The sequence below is a fragment of the Diadema setosum genome, chromosome 1 (assembly GCF_964275005.1).
Source record: "Diadema setosum chromosome 1, eeDiaSeto1, whole genome shotgun sequence".
NCBI classification, from domain to species: Eukaryota; Metazoa; Echinodermata; class Echinoidea; order Diadematoida; family Diadematidae; genus Diadema; species Diadema setosum.
This window is the reverse complement of record NC_092685.1, coordinates 15,409,053-15,429,445: the sequence shown is the minus strand read 5'-3', so window position 1 is coordinate 15,429,445 and position 20,393 is coordinate 15,409,053. Positions and strand designations below refer to the sequence as shown.

The 20,393-nt window shown below is 38.4% G+C and overlaps 1 protein-coding gene across 1 annotated transcript in view; it reads right to left on the bottom strand.

Annotated features, from left to right (window-relative positions):
- Nucleotides 1–8,665: 8,665 nt before the first annotated feature.
- LOC140237255 (neuronal acetylcholine receptor subunit alpha-10-like) overlaps nucleotides 8,666–20,393 on the bottom strand; it is a 159,087-nt gene continuing 147,359 nt past the window's right edge. Inside the window, exons 9-10 of the mRNA XM_072317202.1 lie at nucleotides 10,335–10,542; nucleotides 8,666–9,023 (exon numbers count right to left, since the gene is read on the bottom strand). Coding sequence (XP_072173303.1) covers nucleotides 8,666–9,023; nucleotides 10,335–10,542 — 566 coding nt within the window. The remainder of the gene's footprint in view (nucleotides 9,024–10,334; nucleotides 10,543–20,393) is intronic.

The window sequence follows — 20,393 nt, the reverse complement described above, 5'->3', positions numbered from 1 at the left end:
ATTTCCCTCAGACAGACAAAATGCAGCTATAGGGCATGGGCTAGAAAACAGGGGGAACTCTGACTTGTTCAGCTGACAGCGAAATTATCTGCCCAGAACTGCGCTCTCGCCCGTCAGTTATTTATCCTGTCAGCTGTTGTTACATTTAGTACAGTAAGCTGTTTGCAAACGCACGTACATGTAAGTGTTCGGGGTTAAATCAAGATATTCAGGCTGATAACCTCGTGCGTTGCATGAATTGTTATTTTTTGTTGACCAAATTCGTCGTGTGATCATTAAACTTGTGCAAAGTGCATCACGCACTATGAACATTTTATCGAACATGCTACTAACACTAAAAAGCGGGCTATGGCGTGCGGAGGAAAGTTTTTCCCTGTCCAGTTGAAATGCATTGTCATAGAGTAGGAATTAAGATCTATCCTGAGATCCCATATGTATTTCAAGATTACAGTGAGTCACAGTTTTGATACTGGACCAATATATTCAGCTAGACCATCAATGACTGATGTGCGTAATCACACTAGGGAGGTGGGAAGAGATTCCCACCTCCTTGATCATACAATATGGCTAGCATTGGAAGGTACATACACACACACCCACACACACACCAAACAATTGGCGTTTTAGCAATCTTTTTGACGGCACAAAAAAAGAGACACCCCCCCCCCAAAAAAAAAAAAAACACCCCCAAAAACACCACCACCAACAACAACAACAACAACCGAAAAACACTGATAGACGCAATTCTCATGGAATTATAATTATAGCTGAATGACATAAAAAAGGTACAACGATTGAAACTAATTGTGGGCGTGGAAATAATGAATTGGGGTGTTGAATTGTACGAGTAGAAGGTAGGTGTTTCATGTTTCTCCTTAATAAACGCAGCCAATGAGTTAAAATCATCAAGTACTGATCACTTTTCACCATATTATTCTTGGTACCATAGAATAGTCTCTACGGTTTGTTCGATTCCATAAACACAAGTGTAAATCCTGCACGAATCTGAAATAATTCATTTCATATTTTCAATTCAACTTATATAACTGGACTAACATCGAACATCACAGAATAGGGAAAAATTCTGAAATTGGAAGTATATAAAGAAACTTGTTGAATTCTGAAGTTTCCCATCGAATGCACAGAAATCAAAATGAAATAAAAGGATGCATTATATACTTTATATCTATCTTGAATTGCCATAAAGATTTTCAAGTGAGATGAGACAGTGCATCCACATTATGATGAATCAAGATTTTAACTCTGTGGTTGTAAGTGATATATATATATATATATATATATATACTTTTTTGATTCAAAAACTTTGTTATCGTTCTGTCCATTGTTGATTAGGCTTCTTACGTGTCGTTTCATTTTATCTATTCGCTAAGCTCTACTTGAAGTGCGGCGACGTCACAAAAAACATTAAAAATGTTAAGCACTTCATGTTCCGTGTCTCTCTTAACCACTGCAGAAAACACACGACCTTATACATGAACATACTCATTTTCATTTCTTTTTGTACTTTTATTTATTGAAACATCGTCAAATACGCTTGAATTTGTTTGAGAGGGTAATTCTCTCCGAGAACTAAATTTACAATGAAAGTCAAATCATCAGAAGCAGGTTGACAACAAAAATTAATTCAGCCTGGTTTCAATCATGCCCATTTGCAATGTTTAAACTAAACAATAAAATCAGCTTCACACAAAATATGAGCAAATTTTACAACTCTAGAAAGGACTGGGTTGTGCCGTTCGTGATTAAAACACAAATTAGCATCCACTTACAATGTATTTGGAAGTTACGTATGACTTTCAAAGAATGTATACTGATTTGCATAAAAAAAGTAATTATGAAATGTACAGATTATCTTGGTATCGTCTTACAGTCTTCGAAAGAAAATCATGATGAAATTTGGCCTGCTGACTTGGTACGTATGATGTCAGGCAGGGGATTGATCATAGAGTATGTCAATAAAATAATGTATCTTTGATTCATTCTTTGACAGTATACATCATGTTCATATCAGACTAAGACAAGTATATCATACAAAATACTTGATCACTCACTATCGGTCTCAAAGACCAATCAAACATGGCATACTTGATTAAAGACTTGAAAGCAGATCATGGATATCTCGCTTGAACTTTATATAATTGAATCAAAGGGAACAAGTAACAACGCAGACAGTCGAGTCGTTGGATTTATTTTTACCACTACAGCAGGTGGCAATAAATTGGTTTGGCTCCAGTCAAGAACGTCATGCGTGATGGGATAGTGCATGTCTCGGGCATTCAGATAATAGACTCTGTACAGTAGGTTCCTACTCGAATCCATGTTCTACCTACTGTAACCCGCTTATACGAACATTTGGGTCAGCATGCTTCAATAATTGTGATACAAGATTATCACTTGGCCTAATCTAGCCAAGAGCAGGACGAGGTACTTGAAGTAGACCCGAATGCACGCGAACAAAAGCTGAGCTTCAAGACCAATGTAGCCCGTCTTGGTTTGTGCTTTTGAATAACCGATGTATGAATCATGGGAGATGTACCGTAGGCAGACAAAATATTCTCTAAAATAGACTAGAGAAGTTTTGTGTGTGTTGGTATATGCTAGCACGGTAATTTCAGAACATTTCACTTCAAAATATCCACACAATGAAATGTGTGTAAACGTAATGCGAAAACAATACACTTTGTCAAAGACGTTATCAATAATAAAAACAACAAAAAACAAACAAAAACGAGAAAATTCCCTCAGATGAGTTTAAAGGAGATTTTTCGTTGATAATTTTAAGGATACCGTTTGGTTAATCTTATATTGTTGCATGTTGATGTAAAATTAGTATCAGCGAATATCACTTCACAAATCGCGAATGACGTCACTTTTCCTGATCAGTCTTGATCATTATGGTAATCTTGTACAGGTTGTATCATGCAAGTGTGTAACAGATAGAATATAATTTTGAAGTCTCAGTGCATTCTTTGCTCGTTTACAATACAAATAATTTTTGATAGAATAGCTTCGCTTGGTCAAAAAGATGGGAGGCCTCTTTAAATTGATTACATAGTGTTTCGCACAAGTCCGTTGCAGAAGCGTATACAAAAGATTTTTTTTTTCATGTGTTTTATCCATTGCTCTTCATGGTCGATGGAAGGGAAATATAGTGTGTACATTTATACAATGTATATACTTGTTTAGGCCTGTGTTTGCGTTTGTTAAAGTGTGCGTGTTTGCTAGTGTGCGTGCGGGTGCGTAAGTAGATTATTATTAGGTATTGCCTATGATTATGCTAGAATACTCATTATGATGGTCTCTCTCGGTCAGGTGAAGGTCATTGTTCTAAGCAGCGCTCGATGTTAAATCTTCATTGAAATCAAGGGCTCACGACGCTGGAGCCAGAAAGCCTAAATTACAAAGAAAGGTCATTCCAATTACTGAAAATTGCAGCAGGATGACGTATTTCCGTTCCCGAAGACCCGCGTACGGGTCAGAATTACAAGATGCTCATCATGAGTTGGCAAGAGTCCTACATCTTGACAATACACTTTGTGTCTTTTTCACCATGTGGTGTGATGGTTTCTGTCAAGGGATACTGCACATACAGGATAATTAGAAAGATGGCCCGTTTCGATCCTTGTCAGGGTGTGCAACATTTCCGTCTGAGTATTCAATGGTGGCCATGCGAAAACGCTGCTTTACAATATTTCAAAGAAATTATGGGCATGTCGTGTCTATTTGCATACAAGAATAATAATCTACCTGATTGGAATGGAAATACATTGTAAATAAGACGAACATTGATTTTTTTCTTTCATATTACGATAATATTTCAGAAGTTTTCAAATGCAATGTTTTCTCATTGCAGAAAGTGAATGAGTAGGATAAAAATGTTTACCTAGCGCGGCTGGGAGGGAGATGGTAACCTTATGACAACGACCCGGTACTAAGGTCATCAACCTCTTCTTCATGATGGAAAACTGGTCATGGGGGAAGGAGGGATATACACCTATCCAGCTGATCGGATCACCGAGCAAACTGACAATTACTGTTGGTTCAACGTGTCCCTCATGTGTGATACAGATTGCGCGCCGACTGAGGAAATGTTCAACTGCTTCATGAGCTATAATGAGTGGAGTGTCATCAAGTTAATGTCATTTTGCCTCATTGGTTTGATGAGACTAAACTAATATGAATGTAATACATAATTGCGCATGTCGAAGAAAATACTGGGTGGGACGCTAGGCACGTAATGGAGTACATTATGTTACTATATCTAAAAATCACAATTGTAAAAATGAAGTTAATCGGCTTATGAAATCATGCACACAATATTTTGACAAAATTCACAATGACGTCGAGCGCGAATCAATTTTCCGCTTTCTTATTCATTCTTAGGCTGGAAGAATGCGTTTCATATTACTGAAATCAACAACGAACTTCTCATCTGCACATTATCATGTATAGGCCTATTCATCTACACAATAAGAAGTATAGGCATTCACCGTTCATTCATAACTGCAAGATATGAAGTGCGTTACGAACTTGCTCTCAGTGGTGTAATGTAATGTTTGATGCTATCATTTTGGTCTGCTAATTTCATCATGACAGTTGCTTCTGGATTTAGTTGAAAAAAATATTTTATCTATCTACAGGAAACACTATAGATATCAAAACTCACATCATAAGTAGGTAACTGCCACACAATCATTGAAGTGTAAAAGTATATCTTAGCAAAACGCACGATCGAGGTTACAAGATACAAATAATATGAACCACATAATCTTAATGACTGGCGGTCGAACAAATTACAATATTGTCTTGCAGTAGACATGGATACTTTAATTGATGATTACGTGTAATTCTATGGCTATGACTCATATCTTAGAATTACTAATATTTTCCTTCATCATTTATTTTGTCTTTTGCTGGCATACAGTACAATTTTCATTTTTAAAAGATATGTTCCGCGAAATACAAAACTATATACAGTCATGAATGTATGCAATATAATACAGGGGCTCTGAACACCACGTGGATTAGAATGTACACTTTGGTAGGATCCACTATGTTTTCACATATTATACAAATGCACACAGACAGGAACCCAAAACCATGGGGTTATTGCAGTGATATATACCATAATCTGAACGCCATAAACATGGAAGATGCGTTTTCTGACAGTATATTTACACTGTACAAGATGGTCATGAACATAAGCTAAGGATAACTTGGCCCCTGCATGTACTGTATGTTTGCATCCTGATAAACACCGCAATAAATGTTCAGATGAAAAAGAACTGAGCATTTACACAGATTACAATTATGACATTGATTACAATAATGACGTAATCGCGATATACACTAACTATGCATCGCGAGCATCTTTGTGTAACTGAAAAACTCTTTTTCCAGCAAAATGTGTGCTATAACTCATCACCAATTGTATCAGCACCTTTGGTCATAAGCACTATAGTCATTTTTTCAGCTTCTTCCACATATAACACGTAATACCGGAGACGCCCTCCTCTTTCTAATCAGAATAACCTTCTTGTTCTATGTTCTGAAAATACCTCTTCTTGGCGCCATTTTACGCCACGGCCAGCGCACGTGAAATGAGTACCAACGTTATTCTTGACGATAAGCATGAAGACGCATAGAAACAAAACTTGATACTTGCAATTATATTGTTCCAAAATAATAACAACAACAGCAATAACGAATTGGTATGGTACAATAGAGTAAAATAGAATGTGTCAAACAAATAATAATATTAACAATGTTAGAAATCTCGACCGGCAAAGATTCCAGAATCAACATAAATTTCATCGCGAGCCTTGTGACACGATTCTGGAGACAATGTCTTGTTTACACAACCATTACCTGTCAGAGTCGTTTGCGGTCTTTCTTTTTGGCGTAAGATTTCTAATAATCAATAATAACCAATAATGGTACGCACTACATCTATTATAACTTTTTGTGCAACGCCACGCACGATCACTACAAGCCATCCTTATGCCGCAACCGTGCACATTGGCAAAACTAACTACCACAAAACGCAACATGAAGCAAAGCCACCAGCTCTACACTTTTACAAAGGTGGCATCTTGGGGGACAATGTCCGGAACTATTGAATTGAAATATGGCCGCCAGTGAGGACAGAAAAAAAAAAATCAGCGACGAGAAATACGTGTTAGGGATGAATAATGTGATCATGGAAGGCAATCCTGCAGCGAGGGTGTCATATATTTCTTTTGCGATCGCTTCTGATCGTGTCCGGTCTGGACCGATTGCATCCGAAGTCCGTGTGTCGGCACAGCGATGACACGTGACTCTTCATGCAGCTTACAATAATAAGTGATAACGTGAAAATTTGTGTCCGTTGAATCTGCGCATAACTGAGATAAAGCCTGCGTCGATAATTCTTTAGCAACGATGCGAAATATCGCATGAGTACCACCACCACCTATACGTGTCCGATTTCATGTAAGCTTCTGGGCTTGCACGAACGGAAAAAAGCCAATTAAACAACGTATGAGCAACTTCCGCTTGGAAAACAAAAATATAGATAACATTGAGGGATAATTTCATAACATCATTTACGCAATCAAATAAATCTAGCATGACAATCACATCATTCGTTCTAGTCATATGTCATTAATTTCTAATCACTTTGGGAACGTTCACAAGGTTGCAAGACAGTTACACAAAATGATTATACTTAAGAAAGTTTGTCAGAACCATAAAAAAGAAAATGGCGGGCTGCTTGATCACAGTGCACTTTCACCAACGGTTAGTGCACTTAGTATGCTATATTGTCTGATTATCGTCACAGTCTAGTGTATGACTAGAGATTACAAGCTGTATGGCCTCTTCGATTTCCAGTGGTGATGGTATCATTTCAACGACCCGTTTTCCACTCCACAATGCATGATGGGTCACGGAAGCGGCATGCCGTTATATACCCACTTACTCTATCAAGAAATATCGTCCGCCTCTGTGAAAATTACCAGATGAATGTATTTTTTTTTCTTCAATGAATTGTCGCCATTCATGAGAGGATAATGCTCGCGAGTAACACGTGCATTTCTGTTGGATAAATGATCCTCTCGGTTAATTCTGTGTAGGCCTACTCATACGACCACTCTCGCTCGTGCCATGAAGCGTACCACGATGTTTGCATTAGCACTATACATTCAGGAGCTCTTCAACTCATGGATATTTCCTTCATTCGCTCGAGCGCAGAACGTCTACAGGTTGCCTCCTACGGCGACAAATTCTTTGTTGCACACTTTCTCTTATGATGACAGAGTGGCTTATCACAACGCATCTTTGCGGATGGAGGACGCAGAAAAAATGAAAATATCATAATATCAATATTAATCAATCAAAATCAATGTTCTCAACGATCCCTCACGTTGAGTTCTTCCCTGGAATCCAAATTCGTATTCATTATCTCTCGGATACCGGAAAGAATCGCTCGTTGAAGGGCACTTGTGCCGTCAAAAATCTCAAAAGCAATTTTCTTGACGGATGGAAACCGTCCCGGGAGAAATGGATGTTATATGGCTCGGATTGTCGTTGCTACGTAGTAACTGAGTCATTTCATTTGACAATGGACCGATTCATCAATTACAGATAATGTAGACATACCCAAAAGTGCAGTCTATCTGCTAAATATATCGAGTGTTTGTTATCAACGAGACAAGTAGTTATCGAAACAGGAGTCATTGTTATTGTTCATATCAACTATTGTATCAGAATTATTTTGAAAGGTTGCCCCGGCATAGCATTTATGGTGTTAACTATTTGGTAAATACTTGAATGCTGAATGTAGTTCTTCTTTTTTTTTTGTGGGTATTTTTTTGTGAGCAAATCAAACATTATTCTTTGCTACCTTGGATTGTGACATCGAGTCGTACACAAGGCTTTCTATGTTTTATTCCAGCTGAAATGATTATAATCTCTTTTAACGATAAATTATTTCCAAATCGCATTAATTTTTGAATCCCAACTTCAAATATGATTTTGCTTATTTTTCAAAAGAATGGGGTAAAATGGAATGGGTTGTTAAGTAAGTACCATGGGCCTATGCGTACAGTGTGCTTTCCAAGTTGCATTAGCGCATTTTGGTGTTATTAACGAGCGATTAAAAAAAAAGTGAAAAGCACAGCCATCTTGAACAAGACCTCGTCATCGTAAACGTCATTATAGATACAATATAATAAACACGAATCGGCCCTAATTTCTCTTTCTTTCTCTTTATCTTTTCCTCATGACCACTAATCGCATAGTCCTCAGCATTCTTGTTGTCATATCTGGAGAGTCTGAGCAATACATAAATGACAAGCTTCAAATATATGGTTGGGATTTGAGTTTTTCTTTGTTTATGCTTTGCAGCGTAACCGTTGATAAGACAGTCTATGCACTGACGGTGACAACTCTGCCATGTACGCCACAGGTCGATGTTTGCTAGCTTTCCCCCACAGGGAAACGCTTTCAGAAACCTCTCGACTCGATGAGCCCATTGATCCGGTATAGAAAGCAAAGTCTTAGTCGATGGGATCTTCCTGCATGAAGCTAGTTTCTAATTTCAACAAACACCATTCAAGCTGCGGTCGAGTGATCAACGATTTGTAGGAAAACCGACTCTCCTCGCTCACGGTTGTTTCAAATCCCAGTGCGGCATGGCGATGAAGATGATCATACAGTACAGACACTCGCCGACAATGATCATGGCCACAAACATGCCGAGTCCCTTGTCGAGGGCGAGGGCGAACTCGCGCCACAACATGGCGTTTAGTTCTTTGTTCCGACTGTCGCGCCGGTGGTGAATCCGAGCCTTCATCTGGAGCTTGTGGTCGATGAGTTGCGGCTCGTACAGCTGGCTGTTTTCGTTGTCGTGCACCTCCTCGCTTCCGCTATCGTTGCCGTGGGTGTGGGCGTGGGAGTGCGAGTTGCTCTGCCGCATGATTTGGGGAGCCTTGCCGTTGGGGCTCTCGATGTTATTGTAGGTCCTGATCGGGGAATAAAAATAATTTTTTTTTTTTTTTTTTTTAACGACAAAAACCAAACCAAACCAAACATTACACACATACACACAAAGGTTCTGTGTGTTATTAGCAATATCAATCTATTGAACTATTTGAAGAAGGAAGGCCACTCTAGCAAAAGCAACACTTTGTTGTTGCTGTTGAGGTTTTTGTTTTTGTTTTTGTTTTTGCCTTAAATCATAGACACATGATATGGGATTATCAAACAACACAAATCTAAAGAGAACATTGACATGTGCTTTGATTAGAAACATCTGCAATCCATTTGTAGAAAATATATAGAAAGACATTATTCTTCCTTATTTTATGGCCTGTAGACCTTCACAAAATGAAACCTACCAAAGGTGCTACGTATAATGACACAACATTATTTGGAAGAGGTCAACAAGACTTGGCGGTATATATACCTGATTTCATTTTTTTTTTTTTTTTACTGTGGTTGCATAACCTGTATATGGCACACGTCTTTTGAAAGAACATTCATCATTATCGCGCATCTTAGCACTGTCACTACCATGGGCCCCAGGTGACTAGCATTAGTTAGTAAATAGTAGGTAACCTATCAACCAGCACTGATCAGGCACATTGTGCCATACGATAAGTAATGTTTGTAACAGGTTCTCTAAGAATGCTACAACTGCGCATTAATGGTTTTCTCATATAAAAGCCTTCGAAAAAAGAAACAGCTTTACAAAATGCTCCTGAAATGATCAAAGGAAACACAGTACTAAAAAGGGAGAAATATAATCATTATCATCATTGAGATTTTACGCTATTTGTGCATGGCACATCATAACTATTATGACGATAGACAGGAACGTGACGTAGCAACCCTTTGCTCTGCCTTATTGGAAACCATACTTTGAAGGTTTTGTCAGGGTTTTTCTTTTGAAATTTTGAGGAATTATTCGCATTCTTCATGTTGGCAGCGGTTGAGGAGACGATATGACGCAATGCCCACTCCTTCGAAAGTCATAATGTATAGGTCCAATTAGACTGAAGCGACAATCATTAGCCGTAAAGCTCTACCACCAATAACCATTAACATTCTGCCATAACTACAACAGCTGTGATCGTTTTCTGCCTCACTGCTAATTTTGAGACATGAAGAACATGAAGACTATGATTCGCGCGCCTGTCTCTAAGTTATGTCCTGAGGGTGCAGAAAGGAGCTAAAAACGGATCGATTAAGTGTTGAGGTAGTTGACCTCTGAAAAGAGAGATGAAAAAAAAAAGACTCTTTCAGACAGAGTGGTAATGATAAAAGAAGCATACTTCGTCTCCCTCGACGGATTTTCGGCAACGGTTACCACCTCGGGGAGACTGTGTCGTCTTCTGCGGAGGCGCTGCAGACGCCGGATGATCATGTATCGTAACCACGAGGGCATCTGTCGCTCGCCGCCCGTGTGGTAAATGCGGAGGACGATGACGGCGCACACGACGGCCCCGCATCCCAGGGCGATCATGATGAAAAAGAAAGTCACTGTAAAGAAAGCACGGGAGAAAGACAAAATATTGCTGTATCAGCAAACACTGTACCATTGAGATCACTGTGCTCAGTTACACGATATTTGATACACTCCATCCACATTGATTGTTGGTTATAATTCAATTCAATTCAATTCAATTCAATTCGAACTTTATTTCATTTTTCGAAAAGAACATAAACATTTCACTTTCATTGGTAACAGAGAATAAGGTTACATAATCAAAACAAAGTAAAATTGAAAAGAAAACATAATTGTGGAACCTTGGGGTAACAAATAATGTAACAAATAATACTTGGTCGGCTTTTATATTATATTGTATTTCTTAACAAAACTCTTCTCCGGCTTCCACCATACATCAAAACGTTGAAGTCGTAGACTCCTATTAATTACGGAAACATGTCTGCACAATGTTTCTTACTCGTCTATGTAGACACGAATGGAGGACAAAGGTCACTGAAATTTTCCTTTGGAACATCCTCCATTTTTTCTTTTATTTTTTCCCCCCTATAGAAATAGTGGTGGGGGACTGTTGGGGATCGGTGTATATAGGGTACTGACTCTGGTGCTTTTTTTTTTTTTTTTTTGTTCAATCGGGGGAACTTTTGTTTTGTGCATCTGTTGCGTATATTGTGGATCAATCTTTGCTTACCTTTCCTATAAAGAAAATTTACATCCGTTCAAAGAAGTGTTCATATGAGGATAACTACTACTATGTCTGTGATTTTGGCCATAACTATGGGTTCTCATTGTATCTTGTACATGATGGAAATCTCTTTCTCATAAGCTTTGAGCGTTTAGCTTCCCAACATTTTCTCCCCCCCCCCAAAAAAAAGAAAGAAATATAATGAGGAAACACTGTTATGGAATCACAGTCTCAGGGTTCATGTGTATACGTGTGGTGTGTTTGTGGATCAAAAGCATGCTAGTAATGGCAATGGAGATCATCTCACACTTGAGGGGAAAAAACCCTCATACACACACAAACATGAAGCCAATAACAAATGAAAACTCTGTGGACACAAAATGAAAATAATACGTTTGAAATGATGAAGGCAGTGACCACTAACTAGGCATACAAGACAGCAGCTAGATGTACTTTCTACATCTGATGAGCATGTGCGTGCGTATGTGTATATGCGTTTGTGTGTTTTACCGCAATCTGTTGTATCAAATGCATTCATTCGAATCAACATGCACCAATCAATTGAGAGCCATTTCACCGCGAGACCTAAATGAACTCTCATAGTATATATGGCAGACGTCAGTCACATGGTCAAGAGTCTAATAATATCCATCTCATTGAAAGCAGACTTGTCAATATAATACAAAGAAACGGAAAAACAACATCAGCAACATGACGGGAGAAAGCAACCATCACTCAATCGCGAGCCTGGAAGTCTAAGTACCTAAATGGACGCATTTCTATATTTGATGGCGAATTTTCCATCGAGAAGTCCTCTTGGTTGCTGCAATAGTACGAGGGCCATGGTCACTTACTTTCCTCCCCCCCCCCCCCAATCGAGTCATCATTGGTGTACAGGAGCTGTTGACATTTGACGTCTTGGCTATCAGACGAAAACAATTCAAACTCCCATTCTGAATAAATTGCTCTCCCTATTAAGAATATGCTTTATTGAAATAGCTATTACGAATTATAGGCAGCAATATTAACAAATAGTAACTAACAAAAACATTCGGGAAAGGGGAAGCTTTTTTTTTTTAATAAAGTGGAAAACCCACTTTTTCCATAAAAATGCCGACTGATGCATTCAATTTTGATTCAAGTTTTCCCTCGACTTCAGAAATATTTACTATTTCATAACAAAATAGAGTAGAGAACTACTTTATACAAACTTCTGCACAGCATTATTCGATTGCACCGTCAACTATAGTAAAACGAATTCGAGGTATACACTCTTGTAAGTCAAGGTAACCAATAAAGAAGCATATTCAAACAAAACAATAACAACAACAGCAACAAGACAACCGGACAGCTTTGCTACAAAGTCTCTTCTGCCTTTCATGGAAACGAATCATTAATTATACTGTAAATGCCGAGAAAGCTTCGGGGAAAATGAAATCACGGAAACACAATATCATATCTTGTATTCCTATATATGATATTGAAAAATGCTTTCAGCTTTCAGCCAGAGACCGATGTACAATGTCCACCTATATGACCTTTACTACACTTCGATTGGAAATTCAAGTAGAAATTTCTGCCGGTTCGATGTCCACGCATGCCATATATACTTCGTATATAGTCTCTTCCAGTATAAAACTCCAATGTATTTTCATTGCACACTCTCGATTTCAATAAAACTTGGTCATAAAGTGAGGACACCGTCCTGTAGATCACAACAAAACGGAAGAATAACGTGTAATACCTGCAACCTTCTTTCCCGCATATCACACTCGAAAATTACGTCATGGAATAAGAACACAATGAAGTATCAAGTAAGGTTAAAAAAAAAACACTGGTCAATACAATATTGGCGGAATTTTCGATACCTTGTAACACTTTTACTAATGCCATACTTGAGCACTAGGAAGCTGCAGTAAATCGTTAGCATCGAAACAAAGAAGTACATGACTTTTTTTTTTTGATATATAGATATTTTCCATGCACAAAGTAACAACAACTGATTGTTCTGGGTTTTTTTTTTTTTAATCTCAAAGATCACCAGAACTCCAATATGCGGGAAGTCCCCTGCAGCCTCATTATTTCTTGATGGGAAAAATACGAAAGCACGATGGTTGTCGTAGTCCCAAGAACGGAAGAGGATGGATCTGATTTTTGTAACTCAGCTACATAGGGAAAATCTTATATTGAAGGTACTGGTAAAGCTGACCATATAACTTATGTTTAACAATATAGTTTTTTCAGTGTTTTTAGATTTTTTTTTTTCAACCGTTGACATTGCAAGTGTTATCCTTTTGAAAATATGATTATTTTCGATTATTTTCATGCCTGACATTGCCTGGCGCCGACATATTTCTCTCATGTACCTAACAGCTAAGAGTTATTGTGATTACGAGGATAGCTTGAACAGTATAGGTTTTTAGTCTATTTTTAGGACACGAACCACATAGTATTCACGCATAGCAATAGAGTCTTTTAGAATAACCATGACGTAAATATTAACCATGTCTATTAAAGGGATGGTATAGTATTGGTTAAACTGAGAATTCAGCTTTTAAGTTTTTGCAAGGTATTCAGAAATCATTTTATGAAATGTTAAGAAGCCTACAATTCCAAGAGAACTTAACGTTAATTTGTTTGATGAAAATTGGCTATAAAATGGCGGAGATATCTAAAAACAAAATAAAACAAAGCCATCCTGATACAAGATGGGTCCAACCTTTTATTAGGATTGCTTTCTTTTGGATATCTCAGCCATTTCAAAACAAAATTTCATCAAACAAACTTTAAATTCCTCTTAGAATTATATGTTCTTTCATAAGAGGTTTCTCATTATCTGAAAAAAAAAATCATCATTAAAAAATACTAAAAACCTCAGACCCCATCTCAACCGAAACTGTCCCATACCTTTGATATACGTTTTTCGCCTTCTCTGCTGCATTGCATAATGACATCTGCGTTTGTTTACTCAATTCACATTATTCAGTTGTTATTAGAAACGATCATTCATTAAAGAAGGTGTGAGACATACAGAAATTGACAGGTTTTTTTTTTCACGCAAGGTATATACATATATCAAATGCCAATTTTTTAAATCACAGTCTGTGCATTTTTTTTTTCTTTTAGCTCACTGAACTTAACGCTATTATGGTTTTACAGTGAAATCTCTGCATCTAGGACTGATATTCTTAATTTACTATGCAGATCAACTATGTTACACACGTAGCTGCCTTAAGCCTCACACTGACATATTGGCACCCGAAAGTAGGTCGTTGTTTTCTCACAAAATACTTCTTGTATATATTTTCGTGTCTATGACCGAGGGCTGTGGCATTTTGCCTCCATGTCTCTGCCCTGGTAAACCTTTAATAAATTGAATTTGCTGATGAAGTAATATCCCATCGGGAATACATTTTATGATGACGCGCCTACGCAAGACCGACACAGCAAATTACAAAAGCATCAAGTGTGGTCATGCCTTAGCCATCATGATTATTTTGTCGCACGATCTTTTTGCTATGCACCGAGGAGAACGCATTTGCTTATGTGAAGGGTCATTTGACCGTCATCACTTCTGCAAAATACTTCGACGTTACACAAGTTGTATAAAAGAACACACACACACACACACGCACCTTAAATCACATCGTATAATGAAACTTCTCAGGATGGCGCCACACTGTTCCGAAATTGACACAAAGTGGGAATACGATTATGGAATTTTTAATTTCGTGCGAAGTTGACCCCGAACTTGGTCAAAATTAAGCCAATCGACAGCTGAAGTAAGTACGATGCCAAGGGAAGGTCATAATGGTGGCGTCTGAACCACGCACACAGTCTGTATTAAGGAAATGGTATAATTTTGGTTGAGATTTTGTGAGATAATTAGAAACCAGTTATGAAATATTAAAGGCCAAGAGGATTTCAAAGTTTATTTGTTGAAAGTCCGTTTTAAATGGCCCAGATATAAAAACAAAAACAAAAAGAAAAGAAAACAAAATGGTCCTGATTAAAGTTGAGTCCCAAATTTTATTAGGGCCTCTTTGTTTTTTGGATATCTCTGGCATTTCAAAACCAATTTTCATAAAATAAATTTTGAATTCTTTTCAAAATCATATGCTCATATTTTATCGGATCGAGGTTTCTCACTATCTCACAAAATAAGTAGAAAACCTAAAGCCCCATCTCAACCAAAACTACACTATCCCTTTAAGATGCGAACTTTTATCAGGAAGTTTACGCGAACGGGACACGAAGATTTTGCTGCTGGAGCCTGAGAAACTGCACCGAGCACCGAGCACCAAGCTCAGAGCTGCCAAATTTGAACATTCTTTTTTTTTTTCAACGTGGACAAAGAAAAAATAAGTCTTTTTGATGACTGATGGAGATTTGCCATCTGTTATCTTCTGGTATATCCACGTTGTTCCAAACAAAAAACAGAAAGACAAAAAAGACACCTTCTGAAGTGACTGAAATTTTCCCCTCACCACCTCATCCTGTTAAGTTTCAATTTTAAATTTCAATTTTCAATTTCAATTTTTCAATTCCCATTTATATTCATATTTCTCATGAAAATGGCATAGAGAAAATATGCAATACCAAATAGCAATACATAAATTCAGGTGAAATTTCACCTGATTGTACAACAGTCTGTCTCAATATAAACACAAAGGTCTGTTTGAGGTAGTGTTGGGCTATGTTCGAAATGCGAGAAATATGATGGAGCCTACGTAAAAGCAAGCTTGTTCAGTCGCACAACTATCAACGTCAATGAAACTGTGCTGTAAAGTCAGGTGTTTTCGACGAAGGGAATCGAAGTTGCTAAAAAGTATATCCTTATTTCATTATGCTTAACGTGGGTACCGTTGTTTTATGAAACTGACCCGCTCTGAATAAATTAAACACTTTAAATGACAAAGCTCCTGTAGGCTTAAATGTATAGGTTTCGACGCTGTTGTTGTTTCGACGCTGATTTATCTCTTTACCGTGTTTACTGGAATCCAGCCTTGCTATTGTTTCTGTCTCTAATAGCACAAATAAAGTGCGATATCAAATATCAATGGAAATTTTGAAGTCTGGTTTATTGCAAAACGCCTAAATGATTAATGAAGATATTGGTGATCGATTTTGATAGGGGCGGGTCGGAAACAAGCAATTTTTGAATAGAATAGATAAAGATTATATGAATACTTGTGTGTATGTATCAATGTGTCTATTTGAATACAAAGTGTAATGTGCAGAATTGGAAAGAGTTAACAGTTCAATGTTTTATTTATCATCCTGAATAGAACCCAACCACGTTGAGCAATCTCACTGCAAAACTCACGTGTGATTGTCTCTCTTTTCTGGTGAGTGACTTTGCACACATTTCACTGGTTTACCTTACAATCGAGAATACAGGAATTCTTGAACAGTTCGCGCTCGCGGTACAATTAATCATCATGCAGTTTTGCAATTCATTCGGAAGTAATGCCGAATGCAATCTCAAAGTTTTCCCATCATTTCTCATCCTCCACACTATTTTTTTTTTCTCAAAGGGAGTACGTTCTTCGGTGGAATTAAATCCCGAGTGACCCTGCTCAGAAAAAAAAAAAAGGTTCTCGTCATGTAGCGCGGCTTGGACAGTACGGGCGCTATTTCCGATTGACGAGTTTTTCCCTATTCTAACTGTGCTTTTTAAAAACCTTGGAATTCTTGCTTAGCCGTAAAACACAGTGTTCTCAATTCGTCAACCAGCCGGGTCATGAAACCTGACCAACCTATGACTCGATCAGACATTAAATACAAATCATATATACGATGTTTACATGAAAACAAAACAAACTTTTGGTTGTCTTATCACATGAAAAGGTGTTAAAGCGCCAAACGTTTCGCTGCTTCGCTGTCGTGCAGTTTAAAACTTTACCATCAACCATGATATCATACGATATTCCACGTGCTTATATTATGATAATTACATATCAATATGCCAGTCACTTAAGCATTAATGTCTTTGATAAGGTCTGTAATATCTCTGTGCGAAGGAGGGGGAAGTAAAGGTGGAGAAACGGGTTCGGACATATCTTAGGCGGCCCACAATAGAATAAGATAATAAATGTTATGTGAGACAATAAACAGAACGACAGGGGCTCACGGTGATTGCTGACTGCTGGCATGGATGGGATAGGCTTCGTACTGTATCTTGGGGTACCTTGAAAGGGGGATCGACTTTGATAATTATAAGCATTCAAAAGGGTGGTGGCGGTGGTGGTGGTGATGGTGATGATGATGATGTGTGTGTGTTTGTGTGTGGGGGGGGGGGGGGGAGAAGGTGTTTGTCTACGGCACAGAATGCAAGAAGTTAATCGTGTGTTTATCAGCGCTCATGTATCGCGGTTACAACAATAATAATGAGCGATTGTGTCACATAACATAAGAAGACCCTAAACGTAACTTTAACAAGACATTGAAAACGACCATGTGTTATATAGCGTGTAGTTACGATATCGGAAGACCTTTCTTGTGGTCTCTTAACACCTCCTGCCATGACTGGAACCAGTAGATTATAATGACTCGATAATGATGCGTGCGTTGTTTCATGCCTAAATAACGATGCTATAAGAGTGGCGCACCACTTCGCGTGAAGAAGCATCACAATGCAGACTGAAGACGGATGGGATCTCTCCCCGTCTAAACAGCGAGGAGGAGAGATGACAGAAGCCTGTCCAATCCTGCATGCTAAGACTCGTGCCGGATAAATAATCTTATCGCCACGGGATAAATGTTTAAACTCTGCTGACATTTTGCGTGATGTTCTCCATCGGCCTGAAGGGTAATCAGCAAACTCATGGCGACATGAAAATTAAAAGTTATTCCCTGTGCTATTATTTGATTGTTTTTGTTGACATTGTACCAACCCAAGAGGGTCATTCTATGTGTAAAGCGGATAACTTCTAAACGTTGCTACATGACGTAGTTGGAATGAGCTTGAACTCAGTGTACACAGTACGTCTCGACAAAGGTTCATGCTGTGACGTAATGGTGATGGCATGGTTTCAAGTCCAGCGTCTTTATCCGCGCCGAAGAAAGTATCGATATTTCTGTCAGATCCCGAGTTGAGCGCTAGCCTTTGGACATATAATGCAACTGCTCTCGGAAAGATTGAGCAGATCTGAGTTATCACTGGATAAGAGAGAGAAAGGCAGATGGATGTAGGGAGAGAGAGAGAGAGAGACGTGGGGGGGGGGGATAGCATCAAAGAAAGAGAAAAAAGATTTCGATATCTGCTGCAGGATGCATGTTTTCAGCGTAGCCCTGGGCCAATTTAAGCAGTGATATGAAGCAGAATCGTTTCCATTTCACGCGATCGATAGTTATGTTTCGAGGCTCACCATGATAGCTTCGTTGGCTGCTAGCAGGCATGCAAATATACGAAGCACAAAATACATCAATATGGATATATCTGAGGACAAGGGGGGAAATATATTCCAAACACACCACTGCGCCATACAAACTAACCTTTGGGCGACAGAATTGCTTCGATCGTAACTGCCCAGAAGTGACAACAAATTGATTACGTTTTGATTGAATTTTCCATAGTTGGTTTTTTCCCTTTCTCTTTCTCCTCTAATATCCAATGCGTTGATAGAATTAGATCGATTTGACGTCAAATTAAATCGCTGTAATTCAAAACACTGGGGATGTGTTATTACTACGAGAGAGTTTATTTCAGGTTCTCTCTTAGAAGTATGGTCTATTTTGACCAGAGAACGATTCTTATTACGCCAATAATGAGAGATAGACATAAATATATAATTTCGGAAACAGAGTAATTTTGTTACCAGTGACGTTATTCGTCTCATCTTCCTCCTACTACAGGCATACTTATGTAATATATGGGTAGGTCAATATTCTCAAAACGGAGAAAATGGTATTATGAAATTTTCCATTGTTTTAAAAGGGGACTGTCAGGTGATTGTGATGCCTCAAAATAAACACTGCATAGGCCAACATTGCATATCAAGGTTTGACACTGTTCTTTCTACCCGGCAATTTCACTGAAGCACGTGCATGAATGCGGAGTGCTCATCGTTTTCCAATTACGCATTTCATACACGGTTTTTCGTTGTGTGTACAGTTACAAATTGTATCATCACTTACATATTAGTGACGTTTTACATTACAGAGAGATGCGTTTGGTCTCCATGTCACTTAGGCAGTATGTCTCTTCAAGTGATGTAAATAATAATAATAAGGCAAACTGAAGAAACGACAATAATTATAATTTATTGTAGAAATGATTTGCTGTTCAGTTTTAACCTATATAGTACATGACTTCAACAGTCAATGAATGTGGCAGAATCATATCAGACAATGAAGTAATAAATGATACAGCCCCCCCGCCTCCCCCCCCCAAAAAAAGTCATAAAAATCTGAACCTTCATCAACCTCTCCTAAGAAAAATGGCTGTAGATTTATTTCCTTGAATTGGAATGCTTAATTTTTACGCACTCCTGTCACTCTCATTCATTTCGTCCAAGAACTAAACCAAACACAAACGAATATGAACAACTGTTGAAAGGCAGGGTTGAAAGGGAGCAACTTCCGATCGCTTTGGAATGATACCACCCAAGGTCGGTTCTGATTACTTGCTACAAGTACACTCAGGTTTCATCAAAGTGCAGAGAAGATGGAAAAAAGGAGAGTGGAAATGACGATGAGCAGAAAAGAGCAAAAAGTGAAAGAGGTGAAATATTGATCTCACTCGTACGTCTGGTACATCTAAAAGCGCATCAATCTCAGCTGTGACAGTCAATTATTGTCTGCGTCCGTTCCTTTATGGTAGCTGATGAGCCCTTCAGCTTCACACACCCCTCTTCGAGATGGTATCCCGCTCTGATGCCCCGCCCCGGGCTTTTTCGACATCACCAGCAGAATGATTCATAATTCATACGAAGAGTATAAGAAATGAGGATAAGCCATAAGGTATGTCGAATATCATGCTTATGTTTGTATGAGATCTGTCTATCATAGTGCTGTTACCTTCTGTCACCAAATCCCTGTTTATGTTTATGCAAAGCTCAGTGAGTGATTTTTGTTTTTTCTGGAACGATAGGCTACCGAGAGAAGCGTGCAGACAAGGCAATCGTGTACAACACGCGAATCCAGTGTTTCTCGCACCGATATTGCCTGGAAGATGCCGCGAATGTCGTCACGAAGGAG